Below are 23,273 nucleotides of genomic sequence, written 5' to 3' on the forward strand. Positions count from 1 at the left end.
TGTTGGGCATGTGGAGGAGGAAGAAGTTTAACCCATCCCCTCTTTGGGAATGGCAGGGCAGTAACAAAGGTAGTTGATTTATACATGGCCATCCTCGTGAGGTGAGGACCTGAAAGGTTTACTGCTTTCCTGGAAAGCTGCTCTGGGCGTCACCATCACTGATCATGGACAGCAGCCCAGAAGCCCGCTTAAGGTGCAGGGATGGACCGGTGCTGGTCCTGTCTGTGCCCAGGCTGTTGGTCACACCGACGGCCAGGCGATGGCTGCCTTTGCACGAAGCTGGGGTCAGAGTTAATTTGGGCAGTGTCGGCTTTGATTTAGGTCAAGATTGGTCAGTCTTCCTAAAATACTAGTCATGAAAGCTTTTATAGATTGTAGTTCTTTGGGAGGTTTCTATGTGGTTTTTTGACGTTTAAAGCATAGGGCCCATGGCCAGTGTTGAATGACATTTTGTTCAGTGTAACTGACAGGACACTGGACCTGAGTCCCAGGCCCGCCACCGGGTTCAGGGAGCTTCAGAGAGGGAGATGTTTGTGCTCAAGTTTTCGCAGTTGGGATGGGACATGGGCATGGGGCTGGAATGCTCTAACCTTCAATCTTCAGTCATCGGTATCACCTGTGCACACGCATATCGTTTTCAAAGATGGACGAGCCTTTGGGAAATAGCTGAAGACTTTTCCAGTTTTGAAAGAAGCCGGGATGACACTGGAAACGTCAGGTGTCTTGGCTGCTGATCAGGTCCATCACCACGCACTTGGTCCCTAACCTGGCACACCTCTGATCCCACACAGTGGGTGACCAGGTCCGTAACCTCAAAAGCTTCTGATGAGGCGCAGCTGGTGACTAGGTCTGTAATCTTTCTTGGCTCTGATTGGACAACAGCAGGTAACCTGGTCCCTAACCTCGCACACCTCTGATCATGCACAGCGGGGTGACCAGGTCCATAACCTCACATTTCTGTGCACAGCAGGTGAACAGGTCTCCAATCTCAAAAGCTTTTGATTGGGTGCAGCTGGTGACTAGGTCTGTAACCTCGCATGGCTCTGATTGTGCAGAGCTGGTGACCAGGTCACTAACCACACACACCTCTATTCGTACACAGCGGGTGACCTGGTCCATCACCTCACACCTCTGATTGTGCATAGCAGGTGACCAGGTCTGGAACCTTGCACACCTCTGATCGGGCACAACGGGTGACCAGGTCCATGACCTCACGCCTCTCTGCACAGTGGGTGACCAGGTTCATAACCTCACACCTCTGATCATGCACAGCTGGTGGGCGCAGGACCCACTTCAGTGAGGAGCTGACTTCCCAGGTGTGAAGGGGGAATGCTGTGTGGCTCGCTAAGCCCCTCCATGCTTTGGGGGCTCCAGGCTGTGGCCGGCAAGTAGGAGGTTGTCCCAGGAGGATGCTGTGTGTTGGGGATGGGAGGCAGCTGCAGGGTGGAAGTAGGATGAAGTTGTAGGGGGGCACTGTGGTGGGGGGTGGGACAGGAGGTAACTGCAAGTTGGAAGTAGGATGTTGTCCCAGGAGGCTGCTGTTTGTGGGGGAGGGAGGAGGCAACTGCAGGGTGGTGTGGTGGTCACCGTGCCACTGATTTCAGGTTAAAATAGAATGTGGACCTCTTTTTACCATAGTTTTTAATTACTCCGCTAGTTTGTGTTGCTGTCTCTTGCTGTGCAGTCCACAGTCTGACGTCTCTGTGGTCCCCATGTTTCCCTTCTGCTTGTGTTACCCGATCCTGTGGGTCAGCTGTGAGGAAACCACTCTCCACGCCTCATCTGGAGTGGCCTCGAGCTGGGTGTGCTGGTCTCCTTGTGGGCTAAAGTGTTCTTCTGTTACTGTTTTCTCTGTTTTTTTGATGAAATTTAGCAGACTTGTGTATGGTGCAAACACTTTTAAGAATGTCTTTTGCCTTTATGGAAAAAACACCTGCATTGCTTTAAAATGAACCTTTCCTGTGTCTCCATCCTTCCCCATAGATCGCTCTGTGTTAGAAACTCGGTGGTGTGTGTGCTTCATGGCCTCATTCCATCAAGCACTGTAACCTCTGATTGCAAAAGTGACTGCACTCAAGGCAAAAAACTTTGCAAATGTTGAAAAGAATGAACAAAAACAATATATTGTTCTCTTGTCATCCTGAAATGGCTACTCTTAATATTTTGATGTAGTTCTTTCAATTCTTCTTAAGTAAAGTTGCTTCTAACACAAGCACTTTGATTATATTGATCAAATTATATTCAGGAAATAAGGAGAAAGTAAAAAGAATATCCAGTTTGGGGCAAAAAGGAAGACGACATAGAAAGAGGCTGTAAAACTCCCTGCAACTTGAAAAGCTGGGTTGTGGTGGCTGTGGTTTTGTTTTTACTGTGAGAGACCACAGGATTCTTCTTGGCCCTGAAGGGCAATAAGATAATACCCTGTGTGTGTGCTGGTGGCCGTATAAACCGAGCCGCATGTCCTCTTTCGAAGCAGAGAAAGCATGAGGTTTGAGGTAGTGGTTTGGTAACTTTTGGAAAGTCTGTTTGTAGGACTGCACTGCAGAGATTAGGTCAGTCTGAATTAGATTCGAATGATCTGTTCAGGCCTTGGGAGCTTTCTACACCGGGTGTACTCCTGTTCTGGATGTGGTGCAGAAGGAACAGGACTGGGAGGGTTTCTTGCTTCCCAGTCATAGAAATGCCTGCAATTATCACTGTTTGTTGTCTCTCAGGAAGCTATTTCGGGAAGGAAGTGTATGTTCCAAGGCTGCTGGTTGGCCTGTCATCACCCTGGGGGTCTTGGTGTGGATCACGGGAGCTGTGGCTGCTCACGCGTGGAGCTCTCTCTCGCTGCTGCGCCGGTGGACAGCTGGTCACCAACAAAGTGTGTGTCCCAGTTGCCTTTGAGAAGAATTCTCTGCATCATTTTTATACAAGGTCCTTTTTCTTGTCAATGTCAACATCGTGTCTTCTAGCCAAGCGATATGTTCTTGCAGAAACAGGAAGTGTGGCCCAAGTGAGAAATGAGGGAATTGATCCATAACTGCTATCAGTTTTTATAGAGTTGAGCCATTGTAATTTATACGTAAACATGTTAAATCTGTAGAAGTGAGTCACGGTGCCAGACCCTCACAAATGCCGAATGTCTATGTGGGACCTCTCTTCTATCGGGTCCACATCACAAGAAGAAAAGTCGCTCAAATGCAGCACGGAGTGGACGTGAATCTCCGAAAACTCCATGAATCAGAGTGACTGCTTTCCCAATTGCCGGTCTCCCCATTTGAGGTTGTGAGATTCCCGTTCTGAAGCTCCTTCAATTTCCCAGCATCCATTTAACTCCTTCATGGAAACATCAGACTCACACTGATACCTTGTTCTCAGATTTTCTAATTAGAAAAAGCACATATTTCACAAGAATAGTCCAGCTAACTCACTCCTTAGCCTGGGGTAAGCCACATACCTCTTTTCTCTTTAAAATACTCACCTTTCAGAACTCTTGGTAAATTATTTAAGAATAGGAAGGTACCATGACTTTGGCCACAAGCAGTATTATGTATAATGTGCAAGTGAGTGCCTTGAGAGCCATGGTTGCTAAAAACAAATTTTCTCAGAAGAGAAAAGTGTGAGCAGTTCTTTACATGTTAATTTTGTTTCGCCTAAATAACATCTTGTCTTTGTACAGGGATACAGGACGTTGCTGAGTATTGACGGGGGCGAGTGGGTCCTGCTGCCCCACTGTGTGTGACAAGCCCTTTGTTTCTGGCCCGGAAATGTCCCGGCTCTTTCAGTGCATTGGGCTGGTGCTGGCTCCCTTTGTTAGTTTGCATGCGAGGCAAAATCTCACGCCTTTCACTCTTGTTGACATACAGATGCCAAAGCTTTGAACGAATTCTTACTAAATCAAACCCAGAAATACGTAAAAGGGATAAGAATACCATGAACACTTAGAGTTTGTTCTCATGATCTGTAGTTTTGCATTGCACATTTGGCTCATCATTCAAAAATCAATGTAATTCACCACATTAACAAAAAATAAAACAGAAAACCCATTTTATCCTCTCGGTAGACACTGGAAAACATCTGTTGAAATTTAATAGTCCTTATACGAATTTCCTATCACATCAGGAACAGAAGGGAACTTTCTCCGTTTGATAAAGGCCACTCCTGAGAAACAAGAGCTGACCCCCCTCCTCGGTGGTGGCAGCCAGGGAGCTCTGCCCACAGTCAGGGGTGTCGGGAGCATGGCCATTCTCCGTGCTTCAGGTTCGCATGGTGTGCACTGGGGCCCTCGTCTGTGACGTGAGTCAGGAGAACTAAGAGGCATAAAGACTTGGAAGCAGGGAGATGCTTGATGTACAGAAGACACAGGGCCTTATTTAGAACATTTTAGGAAATGTACAAACAACCAGAAATGGTGTGAATTTTGCAAGCATGCAAGATGGACTCTTCGCAACAGATGTATACAGATGCCCAGTGGCCCATGAGAGGTGCTCACCAGGGAGTCATTGGGTAAGTACAACTTAAACCCACGAGGTTCCCCTTCACAAGAGTGGAGAAGGGAGGACAGTAGCAGGTGCTGGTGAAGATATGACAGACTGGATCTCAGATTGATGGAGACTTAAAATGGCACAGCCACTTCAGCAAACTGTGGCAGTTTCTTTAAAATGTGTACACTTACCATATGGCTCAACAGGTACGCTGTAGACGTTCACCAAGGAGAGCTGAAAATGTGTGTCCTTGTAAAAGAATGCACATTATCTCCAGAGTAAATTGTCATAGCCAAGAACTGGAAACAACATAAATCTCTCTCATCTGGAGAAACATGAGCAAATTCTGATATGTTCATACATTGTTCTAGTTCCCAGCAGGAAAAACGTACAAAATGCTGAAACCAAAACAGACAACGGGGATGAGTTCCAGGAGCCTTGAATTGAGCAGAGAGTGAACACCACGCCGTGGAGTCCATGTGACGATGGAGAATCTATGCGAGTCTCGGGTGACGGAAGAGCGCCAAGAACACTCCTCGAGAATGAACAGTGGCTGTCTCTTGAGGGCTGGGATTGACTGGGAGGGGACTTGTGGGAACTTTGATGCAAAAGATTTGATTAGGGTAATAGATTTCCATTTATCGAAATGTGCCAAGTGTACTCAAGATCTGAACATTTCACTGTGTATACTTTGTACTCCCTACCTTCCAAAAAAAAATGAAAAAAATAATTACAAATGAGCACTGAAGTCGATAGATTTTTCACAGTCGTATTAGATAGCAATTCTGAAAGCATTTCTTTATCTCCAGGCTTAAGCAAATAAGCTTAATAAATCAGTGAATATATTGAGTGCTACAGGTGCCAGAGAGGTAGAAATAAGAAAAGGCCAAAGCCTGGAATGGATCACGTGGGATTCGGTTGCAGCAGGAGGTACAAGTATAAGCTGGTGGCTCCCGACAGATGTAGACAGGGATAGAAGTGCCTGTGGATGGGTGTGGGTGCACATGCGTGTACATGCGTGTGTGTGTTCTACTTGCCGGCAATGTCCAGCAGCACCCGGTGCCCACTCTTAGCTTCCAAACACCGTTCTTCACCAGAAGGAGCCCTGGCCTAAGGGCTGGGGAATCTGGTGTCAAATCTGGGACCAGTTGAGCAACAGAACAAACCATTGTAACTATGAATCATAACCCACCAAGCCCGACTCCCTGAGTACATATGGACATATGTAAATGAATGCTGAAAGATAAAATTATTTTTCAGTGAATATGGAAGATATAATGATTTAGAAGGAATGACAGGAAATCAGTGGCTGCTAAAACTAGTAGTGAAGAATTCATGGACAACAGAATATGCACATAGTGTCAGGGTGTCTCCTCCCAAATCTTAGTTTCAACGCGAGAAGTAGCATCTTTGCTTTGGAGGCACTTAAGCACCACCTTCACTGAGTTGCCGATGTTAACATTGTCACACAGGACAGACTTCTGCGGTGTCCCTGCTAAAATGCATACTCTTGAGTCTAGTCCGGAAGATACCAAAATAAAGGACAAACTGTAAAATAACTGACCTGTATTCTTTCACATTTCCAATTTCAAGAAACACAAAACCTGAGAAACTTGGATGCTGGACTGGTAAAAATCACATGACAAATCATGATCCTGGATTGGATCGTAAAAGAGGAAGACAAAGTAAGAAAATTATGGAGACAGTTGACAGCATTTGAAAGTGAACTTTGTATATGACAGTTAAATTTCCCGATCTTGAGGAAAATGAATGTGAGAGCATATCCTTGTGTTTAGGAAATACATTGAAACATTTAGGTATGGAAGGACATAGTATCTGAAATTTATTTTCATTTGACTTAGAAAATTCATGGGGGAGGGGGGAAAGCAGTGATGTAAGATAGGAGCAGTTGGGCCTAAGTTGAGCCTGGTAAGTTATGTGGGAATTCACTACGCTGGTCTTGCAGATTTTCTGTGTCTTTGAAATTACATCCGAAAAGTTTAAAACGGAGAATATGCAAAACAAAAAGCGATTTGTGGAAGTGAGTGGACTGTCACCTCATTGATCCCTTCAGTTTTCGGCCATGAGCCAAGTCAGTCACATAGTGGTTTTTGACCTGGGAATTAGAAATAGTGGCCAGATGACCAGGCTCTTTATCTAGTTAGGGAGAGAAGTGTGCACAAAGGCTGACCAAGACCAAGCAGTGTGATGAGCTGCTTGTGGGCGTGATGCTGAGGGTCTGGGTCCTGTCTCAGGTGGCAGCTTGGGGGGTTTAAGCCAGAAAGCCACGTCCAATTCCCTTTCAGTGGGATCATTCTCGCAGCTTCAGAGAAAACTGCCCCAACCCGTCTTCACTCAGCTGGCCATTTTTGGTGGTGGTGGTTTTATTCTGCTAACACCGTTCTCACTGACAGTTTAGGGCCTTTGAGCGGATTTTTGCCTGTGTCTCGAAGATTCTCGTCTTGACAGCCGCTATGCTTCATTCCTGTTGTTCTGATTCTGTGTTAAGAGGGTTCTTCCCTGGCTTCACAGTTTGGAGTTGCTGCTGCATCTGTCTCTGCTTTAATTCTCTAGCCCATCTATCACTTGTCTCATCCCTTAACAAGTGGCCTGCGTGAGATGCCATGAGACTGTCTGCCTTATCACCGCTGCGACCCCAGCCCATAGGGACTAACAGAGAAGGCATTCAGTGAATGTGTGGAATTAATGTAATGGGTTAATAGCCACAAAATGTCTTAATGGTTGTTTTAATCCATTTCCATGCTGCTGATAAAGACATACCCGAAACTGGGAAGAAAACGATTTAGTTGGCCTTGCAGTTCCGCATGGCTGGGGAGGCCTCAGAATCGTGGTGGGAGGTGAAAGGCACTTCTTACATGTCAGCAGCAAGAGAAAACGAGGTAGAAGCAAAAGCGGAAACCCCGATAAGCCATCAGATCTCATAAGACTTATTCACTATCACGAGAAGAGCACAGGAAAGACGGGCCCCAATGATTCAGTTACCTGTCCCTAAGTCCCTCCCACAACACATAGGGATTCTGGGATGTAGAATTCAAGTTGAGATTTGGGTGGGGACACAGCCAAACCATATCCATAGCCAACACAGTCCTGGCCCATGGCCGGTGTTGAGCTGAGCTGCGACCGTGGCTGTGTGAGTTGGGGTGCGAGGCGTGCACACGCCTCTCAGCGGTACAGTGAAAGGATTTGGAGGCTCAAACGTGTGACCTACAAAGAATCTCCAAAGATCAAGGTTCGTTCACCCTAAAAAGAAAAATCTCAGTGCAGTTTACACCCAGTGTTTGCTTGCAGATATGGATTCTAAAGTACTAAAATGAAAAAAGTCTGTGAATAAATTTTAATGTCTTTACTGGAACGCTGCCTCCTGAACATGCTGGGTGCCTCAGAATTGACCACTAGCCCAGTAGTCGGGTTTCTGCCTTCAAAGTCATGGTGCAGAAATGCAGATTTTGTGAACCAGAAGTCCGAAAACAGTGTATGAAAAGTAACTTTATCTATCTGTATAAATACACATTTTTAAGTTTTCATCAAGATTCATACATACGATACATACCAGTAAAATCTCACACAGTTTTATTCATTTAATTCCTTGTAGGGAAAAGGGAAGAGTTCGTAACCCTCTGGGTGGAATTGGACTTTTCTTCTGATTAGGCTGGTGCATGCGTGTTCTCATATCTTCAGACAAGTGTGCTATATTGTTGGATTGTTTTAGAACAAGTGAATTGGACAGTTTAGGCAGTTACCCGAATCAGGTCATAAGCTTTGCCTGCAAGGTGCCAGCTAGTATTTTAGTTCCTGCAGGCCATAAGGTGTCTCACAACCACTCAACTGTGCCCTCAGCCATGGGTGATAGCAAATGCGTATGACTGTGTACCAATAAAACTTTATTTACAAGAACAACGGACCAGATTTGGTGCACGGACCTGCCAACCCCTGATCTAAATTACTGAAGGTAATAGCCAATTTATATTTCTGCTATATAATACTGCTTTTCTTTAATCTTGAATTTTACATAACTACCCCAATTCTCTCTTTTCTCTGCCCAAATAATTATAAACTACATTTCATGATCTTCACACCCAAGTAAAGCAGAAAGTTTAGTTATCCAGATACTTGTTAGAGACACGGATTGAACCTACGCTATTTGGTGTTTAGTTTCTGTGATTTTGATTCCAACATTATTCATGCCGTTGTTGCAAGCTTGTCTTTCAAAGGACCTGGATCACCTTACATCCCACGTTGAAGCTACATATACAACATTTGGGGGAGTATTTTTACTTCTGAAGTTTAGCTTAGTCTTGGCAAGCAGTGAGACAGAAGGACGTGCTTCAGATCAGAGCTGAGGTCAAGTGTATGTCCACATGACTGCAAGCAGCTCCTGAGTTTCACCTTTACATACCTTTACAAATGAAGGTACTGGAATTTAAAGGACATAACTTAGAGTGCATCACTTTGGGTTTATCGTTGCTTTTTGTTTTGAGACAAGGTCTTGCTCTGTCACCAAGGTTGGAATTCAGCATCATGATGGCAGCTCTTGGCTCACTGCAGCTGCGGCCACCTGGGCTCATGCGGTCCTTCCACTTCAACCTCAGGCAGCTGGGACCACAGGTGCTCGCCACCACACCCAGCTAATTTTTAAGTGTTTGTAGAGACAGGGTGTTCCTATGTTGTTTTTGTTTTTCATTGACACATAACGTGTTCTTCTTCTAAAGAACGCAGTGCCAGCAGGCAAGGGAGTGAGTGCCGTGCTAGCAAGTTGTTGACAAGGGAGCCCTTTCTGCCAACGTGCTCCCTTGGGCTCCTCCCTTTCCTTATTTTAATATTAAGCCACAGCACATAATTAAGGGCTGGGCACGATAGCTCATGCCTATAGCTCCAGTAATTTGGGAGTCCAGGGCAGGTGTATGGCTTGAGCCCAAGGGTTCAAGGCCAGCCTGGACAACATGGCAAAATGTACAGAAATGCCTTTTGTACATCTTGTCTTCACCAAAAGTACAAAAAATCAGCTGAGCCTGGTGGTGTGCACCTGTAGTCCCAGCTACTTGGGAGGCTGAGGTGGGAGAATCACTTGAGCTCGGGAGGCAGAGGTTGCTGTCAGCTGAGATGGCACCACTGCACTCCAGCCGGGGCAACAGAGCAAGACCCCCATCTCGATTAGAAAAAAATAACGATAATAAATACAGACTCTTTAGAAATGATTAGGCCAGGCATGGTGGCTCATGCCTCTAACCTCAGCAGTTTGGGAAGCCAAGGCAGGCAGATTGCTTGTGTCCCAGCATTTGAGACTAGCCTGGGCAACATTCCAAAGCCCATCCCTACAAAACATACAGAAATCAGCCAGGCATGGTGGTGTGTGCCTGTGGTCCCAGCTGCTCGGGAGGCTGGGATGGGAGAATCACCTGGGCTGGGGGAGGTTGAGGCTGCAGGGAGCCATGATCGTGCCACTGCACTCCAGCCTGGGCAACAGAGCTAGACCCTATCTCAAAAAATAGAATGCTTAATCCTGTTTCTTTAGTGTATAATTTGCAAAAACTTATGGAAAAAAATTGCATTTGTATGTGTTCTTTGTGTAACTAACAACATGGACGTAAAAGGATAACCCACTTGAAATATTTTAAACCAAATTTTTGGCACTAACCAGTATGTAAGGCAACAGGCATTTTTCTTGACCACTTTTTATAAGAGAAATGACTTTGAAATGAAAGAAGCATTGCGGTTATTTGCTTATTTCTCGTATTGAAGCCAACCGCTGAGAAATGTTACTGGGTCATGCATGATGAATAACTTAATTGTCTGCAAAATATAAAAGAATATTTGAAATGTTATTTTTGTGAAATGTTTGGATTTGACTAACATTTTTATATAAACCATAAAGCATCCTTTGTACATTTTCATCAGGAGTCCTCTTGATATCACATGGGGCAGTTTTGTAAAATCATAAATGTCAATATCATAAAAGTTTTTTACTCCCAGCCTATTGTGTGCTTAGCCATAGTTTGCATGTTTATTACCGTAGTTACTGGGTCCAAATCTTAGCTGCATTTTCTTACCTAGTTTTCTTGGTTGCTGGTAACAGTGGTTAGATCTTACTCAGTTTCATTGCCCTTCAGAGAATGTTCTTGAAGTTTATCTTCTATGAAATGACTGGCTGCTGACCTCGATCATAGTTTCTGGAGAAACACTCATTAGGATTGTGGCAACACTAATATTCTATGGGTGAAACTTTCCTTTAGTTTTCAAATGTAAAGATATAGGAATAATTTGCCAAAACTTGTTCTAGCCATGATGAGGGAACAGGGTCCGAAGTCACACATCTGCCATAAACAACTGTAAAGCTGCACAAAACGAATGAGGTGGCTGTTTTTAGTCTGTGACCACAGCTGTGCCAGCCAGAACCTGAGGGCAAGGGCAGGAGAATGAATGAGACGCACCCACAGTACACTTGTCCTCTGGAGTACACCTGCAGATCGAGGCACCGAGAGCTCAGGTGTGGGCGGAGCATGGCCATCCTACCAGGTCCAGGAGGGGGGGAGATTGGAGTGGGTGCAGGATTGGAGCTCTCCACAGATTCACACCAACAGCGAATCCAACCAAGCCTGCCCATGTCACGATGACCCAGCAGTGCCTGTGCTAGCTGCTAAAACAGGAGCTGCAAAGCTTCAGAGGAAGGTTAGGGATCCTGAGTGTGCTCAACAAGTTACCCACAATGTGTAATATTCAGCAAATCATCACTGCATACACAGAGAAACAGGAGGTAGAATCTGTGGTCAAGAAAAAGGCAGTAAAATAGCGCACACACATGCAAGGTGGTCTCTGTCACTCACCACATGCGGCGGCTGAGCACATGAAGTGCGCCCGGTCTGAAGTGGATTTGCTGTGTGAAAGACATGCCAGTTACTATAAAAAGTAGAAAATACTGTATTTGTGTATATATGTATATATATATATATATATTTTTTTTTTTTTTGAGACGGAGTCTTGCTCTGTCACCCAGGCTGGAGTGCAGTGGCGTGATCTTGGCTCACTGCAAGCTCCGCCTCCCGCGTTCATGTCATTCTCCTGCCTCAGCTTCCCAAGTAGCTGGGACTACAGGCACCCGCCACAACGCCTGGCTAACTTTTTGTATTTTTAGTAGAGACGGGGTTTCACCGTGTTAGCCAGGATGGTCTCGATCTCCTGATCTCGTGATCCACCCGCCTCGGCCTCCCAAAGTGCTGGGATTACAGACTTGAGCCACCGCATCCGGCCTATTTGTATTTCTTATCGAAAGTATAGTTATGAGCATTTTGAGTTAAAATATACTAGTTTATATATTTATATGAGGCTACAAGGTAGGTTTCAAATTCTATAACAGGACTCTCAATTCTGTTGGAAAGTGCCAGTCTAGATGTCTGATACAGCAGAAAACTGAGTTTTTAAATCTATAAATATTTAGGGAATCAAAGTACAACGTGTCAGAGAATCAAAACGTTTTAATTCTTGAGCCAGAGGAAGGGCAAACACTTTTCACTATAATGGAGTTGGGGAATTTCAGGTTCCGTACATGATAATCTTGAGAATTGTCACTCCTTCCTCACAGGTAAAAATCTGAGCAAACTGAAAAATCAGCAGTTCTTAAACCTGCAAGAGACGTGAGGTCACAGGCAAGCCACTGTCCGTAGATTGGCTGGACAGGTAAAGCAGATGAATCACCATACACTGGAGCACAATGCTCCAAGGAACCCACACTGGGATTGGAAAGCCTGAACTGGAATTGACAAATTGCTGCAGTGAGGTGTGGCCACGTCTGAGAGTTAAAACCTCCAGGAGGCCTGTGCATATGGGTCTCATGCTTTTGTGAGTTGTATCATCAGAAGCTCAACCAGGTTCTCGAAGTGTAAATATCAGAGAAAAATACCCTCATACTTACTACAGGGAAAAGAGAATAGGAATCATTTTTCAATATGTGGGTGCACTCTTCACTAGGTCTACCTTCCAGAGAAGCTAGTTAACGAGAGACTCACCTGGTGGGATTTTATCAGAGCCTTCTGACCTGGAGGAAAGGGAAATACCCAACTCCAACCTCCAGAACTGAAAAGCAAAAAAGAACAGAGTATCCAAGCACTATGGGACTTCCACAGAGGCAGAAAATATGCATAACGGTAATACAAGGGGGAAGAAAGAGGAACAGAAGAAATATTTGTAACAGTAATAGCTGAATTTCCTCAGATTAATGCCAGACACCAAACCATAGATCCAGGAAGCTCAAACACCTAGATTCTCTTAAATATTAATATTGTAATTGTAATATGTAATATTTAAAATAGTTATTACAATAGTACATTTGTGATATTAAATATTACAATTACTTAAAATGCAAACTAGAAACAAATTGTTTCTAAAAACCAAGAAGTGTGGATTCCATGAAGCTGATTTCTTTTATTCTCTCTATTCTTAATTCTAAGCCTTTCAAAGAATAAAGTACTCACACATTAATAAACTACAGCAGGCGAAACAAATGAGGCCGCCCTCTGTGACACGGAAGGCCCTATGACCTGTTCCACCTCTAACACCAAGTGTGCGGTTTCTCTCACCCTCTCTGGACACCAACTGTGTATTCTACAACTGAATTGAGGTCTGAAATTAGGGCAGACCGCACAGGTCAAGGTCTCAGACCCATGAGACGGCCCCCGCTTCACCAATGGTAAGTTTCGGGTCTCCCTTGCTTCTGACCGACCACCTGAAAATCAGGCTTGCCATGTCCTCCTACTTAAGGTCAATAACTTGCCAGACGGGCTCATGGCACCCAGGGCAACATCTTTACCTACTGTCACCAGTTCACTATGAAGGACTTGTCGACAGCCAGATGAAGAGGTGCATTGCTCCAGGCCTGGTGGGCGGGGGCGGGTTGCAAGTGCAAGTGCTTCTGTCCCTGGGGAGTGGGAATACTGCCCTCCCAGAACGTCAAGGTTTTCCCCAACCTGCAAGCTCTCCAACCCCCACCATTTAGGGTTTTCTAGAGGGGTCACTATAGACATGGTTGAAGACATCTTTGGCTATTGGGGATTGACTCGGCTCCAGCCCTCTCCCTCCAGGTGGGAGATTGGGTTGGAGACTGACAGCTCCAGCCCTCTAGTCCCGCCTTGGTCTTTCTGAACCCCAGACCTACCCTGAGGCTGCCTAAGGGTCCCCAGCTCCCAGGCCTGTCCTGAGCACACAAAGGCACTCTAACACTCTAAAGATTCCGAGGGTCTTAGACCCTCTGTGCCCAGAACCAGCTGAAGACCAAATAGCTACGTCTCCTTGGATGGCACAATCACAAGCTCTCATCAGCTGATGGTCCGGGACAGGTGTGCTGAGACAGCTTTGCTGTGGCCCTGTTGCTGGGAATCTTTGTTTTCAATCCTTGCTGGGGCAACAGACGCTTTCTGGTCATTCCCCAAGCTGGCTGAATTTACAGTCTTTTCCGTTTGATTCCACTGTTCTGGCCCAGTTCTTCCGAAGCCTCTTTCAACATCGTTGCCTCACCTGGGTGCTGAGATCCTGTGGCCCTCACCCAGCAGGAGATATGGATGCCAGGATCCGGCTACCCTACTTCCAGTTGGATTGTGAAGAAGCCGGCCCTAAGCCTGCCCTTCCTAGGTCTCTTTCATGCCAGAAATGAGACGTTTTATTTGTATTTCATTTTAGGTCGATACGAGTGACATACAAATTGGAGTTGGCCAGTTCACTTGCCAGGCACCTGACTCTTCTGGATAAGAAGAGTCTGGATAAGAAACAGGCCCCACACTGCCAGGACACAGAAGGGCAGCCTCGGTCCCCACAGGGTCTTGACAGAAAACCACAGCTCCCGCAACTGCAGGAATTCTACAGATTTTCACTTAGAAGAAAATGCCTCCCAGAGTACCCGCCCCGATTAATTTTCTCAAAAGTGGTTTTGCAAAGGCTCAGAAGAAAAGTCAGGACACAGGGCGCCAGCCAGCCCCACCTTCCCAAAATCACTGGCCCCGGGGCCACCCACCTGCAATCAAACTGTTAGAGATGGGCTTTTCTTCTCAGCTGTTACCAGAGCAAATATTCCTGGAGAAGCATGCATTCGAGTAGGGTGCCTCTCTACAGAGGTCCTGGAGAGTGAGGCTTCAGCAAGTCACTGGCCAGGGACCCCGGGAACTTCACAGTTGGGGGGCTGGAGAGGTAGAGGGGGCAGAACCCTAACGGTGGGTGAGTTGAAAATGGAAGAGCATTTTTCACCTCAAAGTCTCCTGGGGCCTTTCCCTTCAGGAACTGAAGGGGTGAGGAGGGCTGTGCAGCCTCAGACAGGTGATACCTGGGCTTTGAGAGCCGACGCATCTGTCCCCACAGCTGCGCAGCCGCCTGCCCAACCACCCTGTAATAACTGGAGTCCTTTGTCCCCACCCAGCGCCAGTCTGGGGGTCTGGTGCACACTGTACTTGATCGACCCATCCCATACATGAAGTGCTGATGTCACTTTCGTACTTCAACTGCCCCGCCCCCAATGTATACCTTCCGGACATTGGAAAAAAGACAGCCCTTGATGTAGCCCCAAGTCCTCTGCTCTCCGTGAACCTTCTGAGGGCGACGGCAGCGTGGCGAGCAGGGAGCCACGGGCTTCTTGATAAAAGTGTAAAATGAAACTGAAAGGACCCCCATCTGTTAGATTTGGAAAACATCTAAAGGCCGTTTGCTTTTCACAATGACTAGACTCTTAGGAATGTATTCTAAGGAAAGGCAGAAGATATGGAGAAACAAATTCAAGAATATTCTTTGCAGCAATAGCCAGGGAGGAAGGGAGGGAGAGAGAAGAGAGGAAAAGGGGAACAGAGAAACAGGCAGACGAGACAGAGAAGAGAGACAGAGACAGAGAGCGCACCTAGCTCGTTTTCAACTTGAGCTCCTGGGAGAATCTAGCAGGATAATAGAATCCTCAGCACACTCTTGTACTGGGGCAGCAAAGTTTCCCAAACTACAGGGTAACAACTGCTAAGACGGGAGAAGCTGTGCACGTTCTTCTCTAGCTCCTTTTTGCAGCATCAGCAGAATGGGGCAGGTTGCTGCGTTCATTCTAAAAATCAAAACTGCAAGAGGAACCAGCTGCAGAGATGGGGGTGGGAAGGCAGATGTTCTCTTGCTGACTGAGCTCACACCCCGGAGAGCGCCAGCGCCTAACGCCGCCTCCACAGGTTCCACGGAGGACACAGGAGAGAGTGCGGCCATGTGAAGAGCAGACTCATATTTCTATGACTCCCTCTCTCTCTGAGCTGTATCCCATGAGTCCTGCTTGCTCCCCTCGGTCCCGATGCCCTAGCCGTCAGCATCTCTGCCAATCTTCATGAAAGAGCCTGTTGCACCGCAGTCCAGCAGGGCCACAATATTCAGAATGAAAATTGCAATGATCACTCTTCTCACTGCAAAATCCCAAGAGTCAGAGAGCTTCTCTCACTAAAGGAGAGGAGAGGGGCGGGGCGGGGCGAGTTGGACAGAGAGAAGCTGCCCTGGCGCTTGGGTGCTGAAAACTGTGACACCGCCTGGCACCAGCGATGAGGGACTCACGCTCGACCCCAGAGGAGGCTCGTCCAGGAAGAATAACAAGGGGCCACCGCGGGTCTCCCCCAAGCTTCCAGCTGTCGGGAAATCTTGTCCAATCACCCACCTTGCCATGCTACCTGCTCACCTGCATTCTGTAGAAGTAGTAACGCATCATTCACGTCCCAGCAGGCCAAGTGTGCAGGAAAATGGGGCCAAAAAGTAGAAAACCATGACCGTAGAAGGCAACGGCACGTGACTGAGCTTTCTGGGTTGTGCGTCCTTGTGGTGATAAACACTGTCCTGAGCTGAACACCAGAATGAAAACGAACCTTCCTCCGTGGTGAAGTCGGAAGAGGTGTACTTGGCTATCCGCAGTGCCTGCCTGTTTGGGTGGTGATTACTGCAGGTCACACGTGCTGTACAGGAGGAGGGCAGTGAACTCTGGAGCCAGGCTGGCTGGGTGCAAGTCCCAGCTCCATGGCCAGTTCTGTGATCTGGGACAATTCACTTATGTCCTCCGCCTCTCGATTTCCTCCTCTGGAAAATGGGGGTAATAGTCACATCTATCTGAAAGGGCTATGTGAGAATTAAACGACCTTGTAAATGTAAAGGGCTGACAACAGTATCTGTTCTTGGTGAGCAGAAGGACGACCAGGAGGTGACCAGCAAAATACCCCTTTCGAAGCCTCAATACTCTTCCGTAGTGAGCAAAGACACAGCTCCTCTACGGACGAAGCCATTAATAGTCGATCCTGGGCAGGCAGAGTGCAGATTCCTTCGAATCAGAAATTTGAACTCTGGCCAACGACTGCTGTACTGATTGAGTAAATCTTAGGATTTGTTAATGGTAAAGTAGTCTACAAAAACAAACAGTCTGAAGGAGTTTGAGAGGGTGTGGGCTCAGCTGCAACCTCTCCTCCCAAGGCTGTTGGTCAACAACATCTCCAGCCCTGTGGAAAGACAGAAGCAGTGAAGAAAATGTCGGACAAACATTTGGTGTGTTTGTACACTTCTCCCAGAAATCCTAAATGCTTTGCATGTTTCAGCTAATAATTCATTAAAATGGATTATGCTGACCATTTTATAACTTACTTCACTGCTCTCCTGTCTAAATCCATCCCTTTGTGACAAATTTTTTACACTTGGCTCATTTTTTCAATTGTGTTTGCTGTCTTACCCCCATGTAAAGGATAAACGTGCATGTTTATGTTGATTTGACTGAGACAGCTAATGCTACATATGTCTCTGTTCCTTGAATGTTGATTTGTGATGGTGTCATTTAAGTCTCTTCTTTTTCCCCTTGAGTCAGCAAAATATTCCATGTTCCTTTGAGCAAAACTTGTTCACTAGTGTTATGGAGGGTATAAAAGCAAATGGAGTAAGTTTCCTGCCTTCAGGAGGATTGAAATCTCAAAGTCGGTATGACAGCATGGATGGGAGTCAGCTCAGTTTGCAGCTTTTAAAACATGTTGGAATCTTTCCTCTGCCACTTTTGATGGTGAGACCCTGAACCAATCACTTCCACAAGCATCAGGCACTCCATCTATGACATGGAAGTAAAAAGAGCAATCTTGACAAAATTGTGATGACTACAGACGTGTACCTAACCTCTTATTTACCGCCTCCCAATAGAAGATATTGTAACTCATCCCATTTGAGAGCAGGTGGTGATCACCCCATCCTGTGAGATTCAAGTATAATAATTATCTGGAATCCCCCATCTGCAGGTGAGGAAGACCCAGCAGCCCTCACAATGTCTTCTGGAAACTGGATTTTGTTTGAAGGGGGAACTGACTCCAAGTTTCTTCTGTTTTCACGTATTGTCCTTCCTACGTGTCTCCTGGGGTTTTTCCCTACCTCCCAATCTACATTAACCTAATGGTAACAACCAGCTATGTTTTCTAGAATTCCCCTAGATTGACTCATGCCAAATACTGAATACAGTAGATTGGGAGGGTTCATTAAATCACGATAGAGCATCCTAAAGAAGGAAAGTAGACACCTTTGTTCTTAAAGGGTCTTCAGCCATCCCACCCTGGAGAAGGTTGCTGATTGTCTCTTCTCTTCAGGCAGTCTTGTTACTATGCATCACTTTTTTTTTTTTTTTTTTTTTTGAGATGAAGTCTCGCTCTGTCACTCAGACTGGAGTGCAGTGTCATGATCTTGGTTCACTGCAACCTCCATCTCCCAGGTTCAAGTGATTCTCCTGCCTCAGCCTCCCGAGTAGCTGAACTACAAGTATGTGCCACCACACCCAGCTAATTTTTGTATTTTTGGTAGAGACAGGGTTTCACAATATTGGTCAGACTGGTCTTGAACTCTTGACCTCGTGATCCATCCACGTTGGCTTCCCAAAGTGCTAGGATTACAGGCGTGAGTCACCGCACCCGGCCTGCATCACTTTTTATGCCTCGTCTTCATCCTTACAGCTTCTCCTTCCTAGGGACCTCAACTCCCAACCCTGGAGTAAGGGTCACAACTGTCCATCTTCATGCAACACAGCTTAGTTCCCCTTCTTCTCCTCCCCACCGTGCCCTATGGGCTGCTTTTCTACAACCAGAATGGAGACCCAGGGAGAGCTGATAAACTAAGACAGTTCTCACCCCTTGGAGAAAAATCTACCTCCCAGTCCTCAGTCCTGCTAAACCATTGTTGAGATAAAGAAGAACCATGATAAATCCTATTGGCTAAGAGAAGAACGTTCTCCAGGTTGCCGTAGGATAAGAGAGGAGGTGACAGAATCTGCAGCCATTTGGTCGAATATGTGATATGTGAGTCATTCTGAGGAATACGTTAAAAAAAATGATATTTCCAGTAGAGGGAATAATGTAACAAAAAACTCAGGCAGAAAACAAGTGTGTGTGTGTGGAGAAGAACAATAATGTGATGTGAATGAAGGGTTCGGTGTCATGAGTGAGAAATGGCTGACCAAAAGTAGGGAGATGCAGAGAGAAAAATACCACGGGAAGACTGAACATCACATTAAGTGATTTAGGTGATTCTGCCTGCAGTGCAAATATTTTGGGCTCTGAAGTGAAGTCATCAAAAGGTTTACGTCTGTAATGGAGGATTGGTCTAGATAGCCTCTCGGATCCCACTCGGCTTTGAGATCCTTGATTCCGGGTCACACCTGCGGGTCTGGAGGGCAGTTCTACAGGGTCATGAAGGAGGATTCCAGGAGGCTGGAACACGAAGGACATTCAGGTGACCACATCAAGAGACCAAGTGGGGTAACAAGAGCCTGAACTAAAAGGAATGCAGTGTAAACATGAAGAAGAAAGAGGAAATGGGAAACTGAGTAGAAACCGTAAGTAGAGAAAAAGGGGAACGTGTGATTCCAAGGTTTAGAACAGTATTTGTAAGTTATAGTCCCACAACTTCTTGCATAAACAGTATCTAAGAGAGTCATTTTAAAAAGAAGAGCAAACTTCCAAGTTCCACTGAAAGACATCAGCATCTCTGTGGAGTGAATTGGGGAAAGAGAATGAAGAAGTCTGTTCAACTTTTAGATATGCAAAATGTGAATCGAATTGCATGAGTGACACCAACAATGTGAAGATATTTAACAGGAGCTCTTTTTTCTCTTTTTGGCCTGTAGTATTTAATCCTTCTATCATCATTATCGTCCTTTCTCTAATTTAATGTCTCTGAACCTTTATTCAAAAATCCACTATGTATGTGTAACATGTTTGTGAGATTATTACTAGACCCTCTAGGAGGTTTCATTAACCCGGTTTTCTCTTATTATGACAATACCACACTATCTTGATAGTTCAGGTAAGTCCTCCACCGTTTTTTTCCAAGTTGTCTTAGCTCTTTTGGGTTCTTTAAATTTCCGGACACATTTTGGAATCCGCTAGTTCATTTCTACTGAAAAAAAAAAATAAAAATAAAATCATGCTGGGATTTTGATTGGAATTGCATTAAACCTCTGATCCACAAGGGCAGAACTGACATCTTAACAATATTGAGCCTGCTGATCCATGAACACAGTGTATCACTTCATTTATTTAGTTCTTTAATTTATCTCAGCATCACTGCCTGCTTTTCAGTGTATAGATCTTACACATCTTTTGTCAGATTTAGTCTGAAGTATTTCATGTTTTGATGTGCTATAAATAAGATTGCTTTGTAAATTTCCATTGCCAATTATTTCTTTGCCAGTGTATGAAGAAATATTGCTTATGTGTTTAGCTTGTATCTTGCAAACTTTCCAAACTCACTTATTAGTAAGTAATTTATTATTATTAGTTTTAGTGACTTTTTGTGATTTCAGGAGATTTTCCACACAGGTGATCACGTCACCTGCAGATACAGATAGTTTTAAATCTTATTTTCTAATAAGGATGCATTTTATATATTGCAACTTGCCTTATTGCACTGACTAGACTCCAAAAAAATGCTGAAAAGCAGTGAGAAAAAAGTCATCAGGTGGGATGGTAAATACAGCCCTTGTTCTTCCATTTTGACCTGAAGCACCCAGTGTGAGCATTTTCTCCTTTGATTTTTGTGAGGACTTTTTGTTTCCTTTTTTTACTTTATTTTTTAAAAATACACTTTATCTTTTAGGCGGTTTCAGGTTCACAGAAAAATTGAGGGAAAGGTGCAGAGAGTCCTTCTATATGCCTTCCCTTCCCCCACGTGCACAGCCTCCCCCACTAACAACACTCCTGCCCAGAAGGAGTATTTGTAATAATTGAAGAACCTACGTTGACATATTGTCACCCAGAGTCCACAGGTTACATGAGGGCTCCGTCTTGGTGCTGATTCTATGGGTTTGAACAAATATGTCATGACATGTATCCACCGTGATAGCATCGTACAGAGCAGTTGCACTAAAATCCTAAAACTCTCCGTGTTTCACCTCATCATCTCTCCCTCTTCCCAACACCTGGGAACCACGGATATTTTCACTCCCTAGTCTGGCCTTTTTCGGAATGTCCTTTATTTGGAAGCTTACAGTATTTCAGAATGTCCTTTAGTTGGAAGCTTACAGTATTTAGTCTTTTCCGATGGGCCTCTTTTGTGTAGCCGTGCATGTTTAAAGTTCCTACGTGTCTTTTCATGGCTTGACAGCTCACTTCCTTTCAGTGCTAAAGAATATTACATTGTTTGGATATATCACAAGTTATTTATCCACTCACCTAGTGAAGAACATTTTGGTTTCTTCGTTGCCTCCAAGTTTGAGCAATTATGAATAAAGCTGGAATAAAATGAGAAATTATGATTAAAGCTTCTATAAATGTCCATGTGCAGGTTTTTCTGTGAACCCAAGTTTTCAACTCCTTTGGAAAAATACCGAAGAGTGCAATTGCTAGATCACATATTAAGAGGATATCTCGTGCCCATCAATGATACACTGGATACACAAAATGTGGCACGTATATACCACGGAATACTATACAGCCATAAAAAAGAATGGGTTCCTGTCCTTTACAGGGACATGGATGAAGCTGGAAGCCATCATTCTCAGCAAACTAAAAGAGGAACAGAAAACCAAACACCACATGCTCTCACTCATAAGTGGGAGTTGAACAATGAGATCACATGGACACAGGGAGGGGAACGACACACACGGGGGTCTGTTGGGGGGTGCGGACAAGAGGAGGGAGAGCATTAGGACAAAGACTTCATGCAAGCAGGGCTTAAACCCTAGATGATGGGTTGACAGGTGCAGCAAACCCCCATGGCACATGTATACCTATGTAATAGACCTGCACATGTATCTAAGAACTTAAAGTAAAATTTAAAAATAAAAAATAGGGAGTATAGTTTGGTAAGACAATGTGATAATTTTACAAACATAAAACATGTCATACCCACTTCCCCACCTCCCTCAAGTGCTTTCAACAGCATCCTATTGCTGTTATTAAGAGAATAAAGCATCTACCATCATCTCCCAGCCACTGCCTGCCTGCCTTCATTCTTGTCTTGTGCCACTTTCTCCGGTGTTTATTTCCTTGAACGTGCCTGTTTCCTGCTGCAAGAGGCATTCTGCACGCACCCCCATCTCTGTTTAGACCGTGCTGTCCCTACACTCCACCCCCCTCAACAATCAACCTCTACTTCTCTCCAGACTGCAAGGGGATCATACTTTCCAGAATGCATCGGTGTTCTACCTCTCATCCCAAGATACGCCAGATTCTTTTACAGCATAAATTTAGAGAATCCCGCTTCCCTTTCTTTGGTGCGCTTTTCTCAATTCTTCATCAGAAACCCATTAGAGTTACTGTCATATTAGTGCCCATTCTCCCCATCAGGCCACAGGTTCGTGAGAGCAGGGGCCACGGTCATGTTGATGAACCACGGTATTCTCAGTGACTATCCATGTGCTTAGAAAGTATTTGCTGAATGAGTAAATGGGTCTGCAGTTCCAACCAAAGCTAGAAGCTTGACTTTGGAAGAATGAAAGTAGATAACATCTCCAAAGCAGACCCCATAGCATGAGAAAAGAAGGGAAGAAGGGAAGAATGGAGGCAGAGCTGAAGGATGAATATCGGCACAGGAGTAGGTGAGAGTTCCAGAAATGCTGGGTTTTCACGTGTTTCTATTTACCTCCTATCTGTGTTTCCATCTCTGTGTAGCGTGACTCTCACATCCCTCTCAATTTCTACATTTCTTTACTGACAAGGACAGAGGTGGTGCATTGGACGCACTACTAACCAGCATACTCTCTCGGACTTGCAAGAAAATGTAGAGAAAACAATCTAGAAATGATATCTCAGAAGAAAAAAATATCAAAAATATGAGAATAAATGTGGGAAAAAAAATCAATGTTGAAAGACAGCTTCTCAACATATTTAGGTATCTCTGGGACCTAAAATTTCATCAGGACTCCCCACACTTCTTTCTTTTTACATTGCTCTGTGTGTGTGTTTGTGTGTGTGTGTGTGTGTTTGTGTATTCAACAGAAATCTACAAAAAAAAAAAAAAAAAGAATGCTATTGCTAGAATAATGCTACTACAGGGGAGAAAAATGTAATCTTTTCTTCCACCCATCTTAGCTTCATTGGCTGGGGTTCCTATAATAAAAGACAGATGAACCCCCAAAAAAGCAAACGGAGGTTTATTAGCATGTATATTTCATATATACATGGGAGATACACAGGGAATGAGGGAATCTCAAAGAGACAGCTCAGACCTTTCTTTTATATAACATCTTCAACAAGGATAATAAATGTTTCTAGAAGTGCCAAGACAAAGTAAAAGGACTTTGGGTCATTGGGGGCAACAAATTGTGGGAAGGCCAATAAATGATAG

The 23,273-nt window shown here is 45.0% G+C and overlaps 1 protein-coding gene and 1 long non-coding RNA gene across 3 annotated transcripts in view; one reads left to right on the forward strand and one right to left on the reverse strand.

Moving 5' to 3' along the window:
* Positions 1-19,568, forward strand: part of LOC139361136 (uncharacterized) — a 73,153-nt gene extending 53,585 nt beyond the window's left edge. The window contains exons 4-7 of the long non-coding RNA XR_011618673.1: positions 2,715-2,866; positions 3,665-8,439; positions 12,067-13,170; positions 14,157-19,568. This is a non-coding gene — a long non-coding RNA (uncharacterized lncRNA). The remainder of the gene's footprint in view (positions 1-2,714; positions 2,867-3,664; positions 8,440-12,066; positions 13,171-14,156) is intronic.
* Positions 19,569-19,797: 229 nt separating this feature from the next.
* LOC139361133 (disco-interacting protein 2 homolog C-like) overlaps positions 19,798-23,273 on the reverse strand; it is a 173,988-nt gene continuing 170,512 nt past the window's right edge. Inside the window, exons 8-9 of one of the 2 annotated variants that reach the window (XM_071089629.1) lie at positions 21,158-21,216; positions 19,798-19,880 (exon numbers count right to left, since the gene is read on the reverse strand). In XM_071089629.1, coding sequence (XP_070945730.1) covers positions 21,158-21,216 — 59 coding nt within the window. In that variant the 3' untranslated portion in view covers positions 19,798-19,880. Of the gene's footprint in view, positions 19,884-21,157; positions 21,217-23,273 lie in introns of both variants that reach the window. The other variant, XM_071089630.1, reaches the window with a different exon arrangement.

The sequence above is a fragment of the Macaca nemestrina genome (assembly GCF_043159975.1).
Source record: "Macaca nemestrina isolate mMacNem1 chromosome 11 unlocalized genomic scaffold, mMacNem.hap1 SUPER_11_unloc_1, whole genome shotgun sequence".
In the NCBI taxonomy this organism is placed as follows: Eukaryota; Metazoa; Chordata; class Mammalia; order Primates; family Cercopithecidae; genus Macaca; species Macaca nemestrina.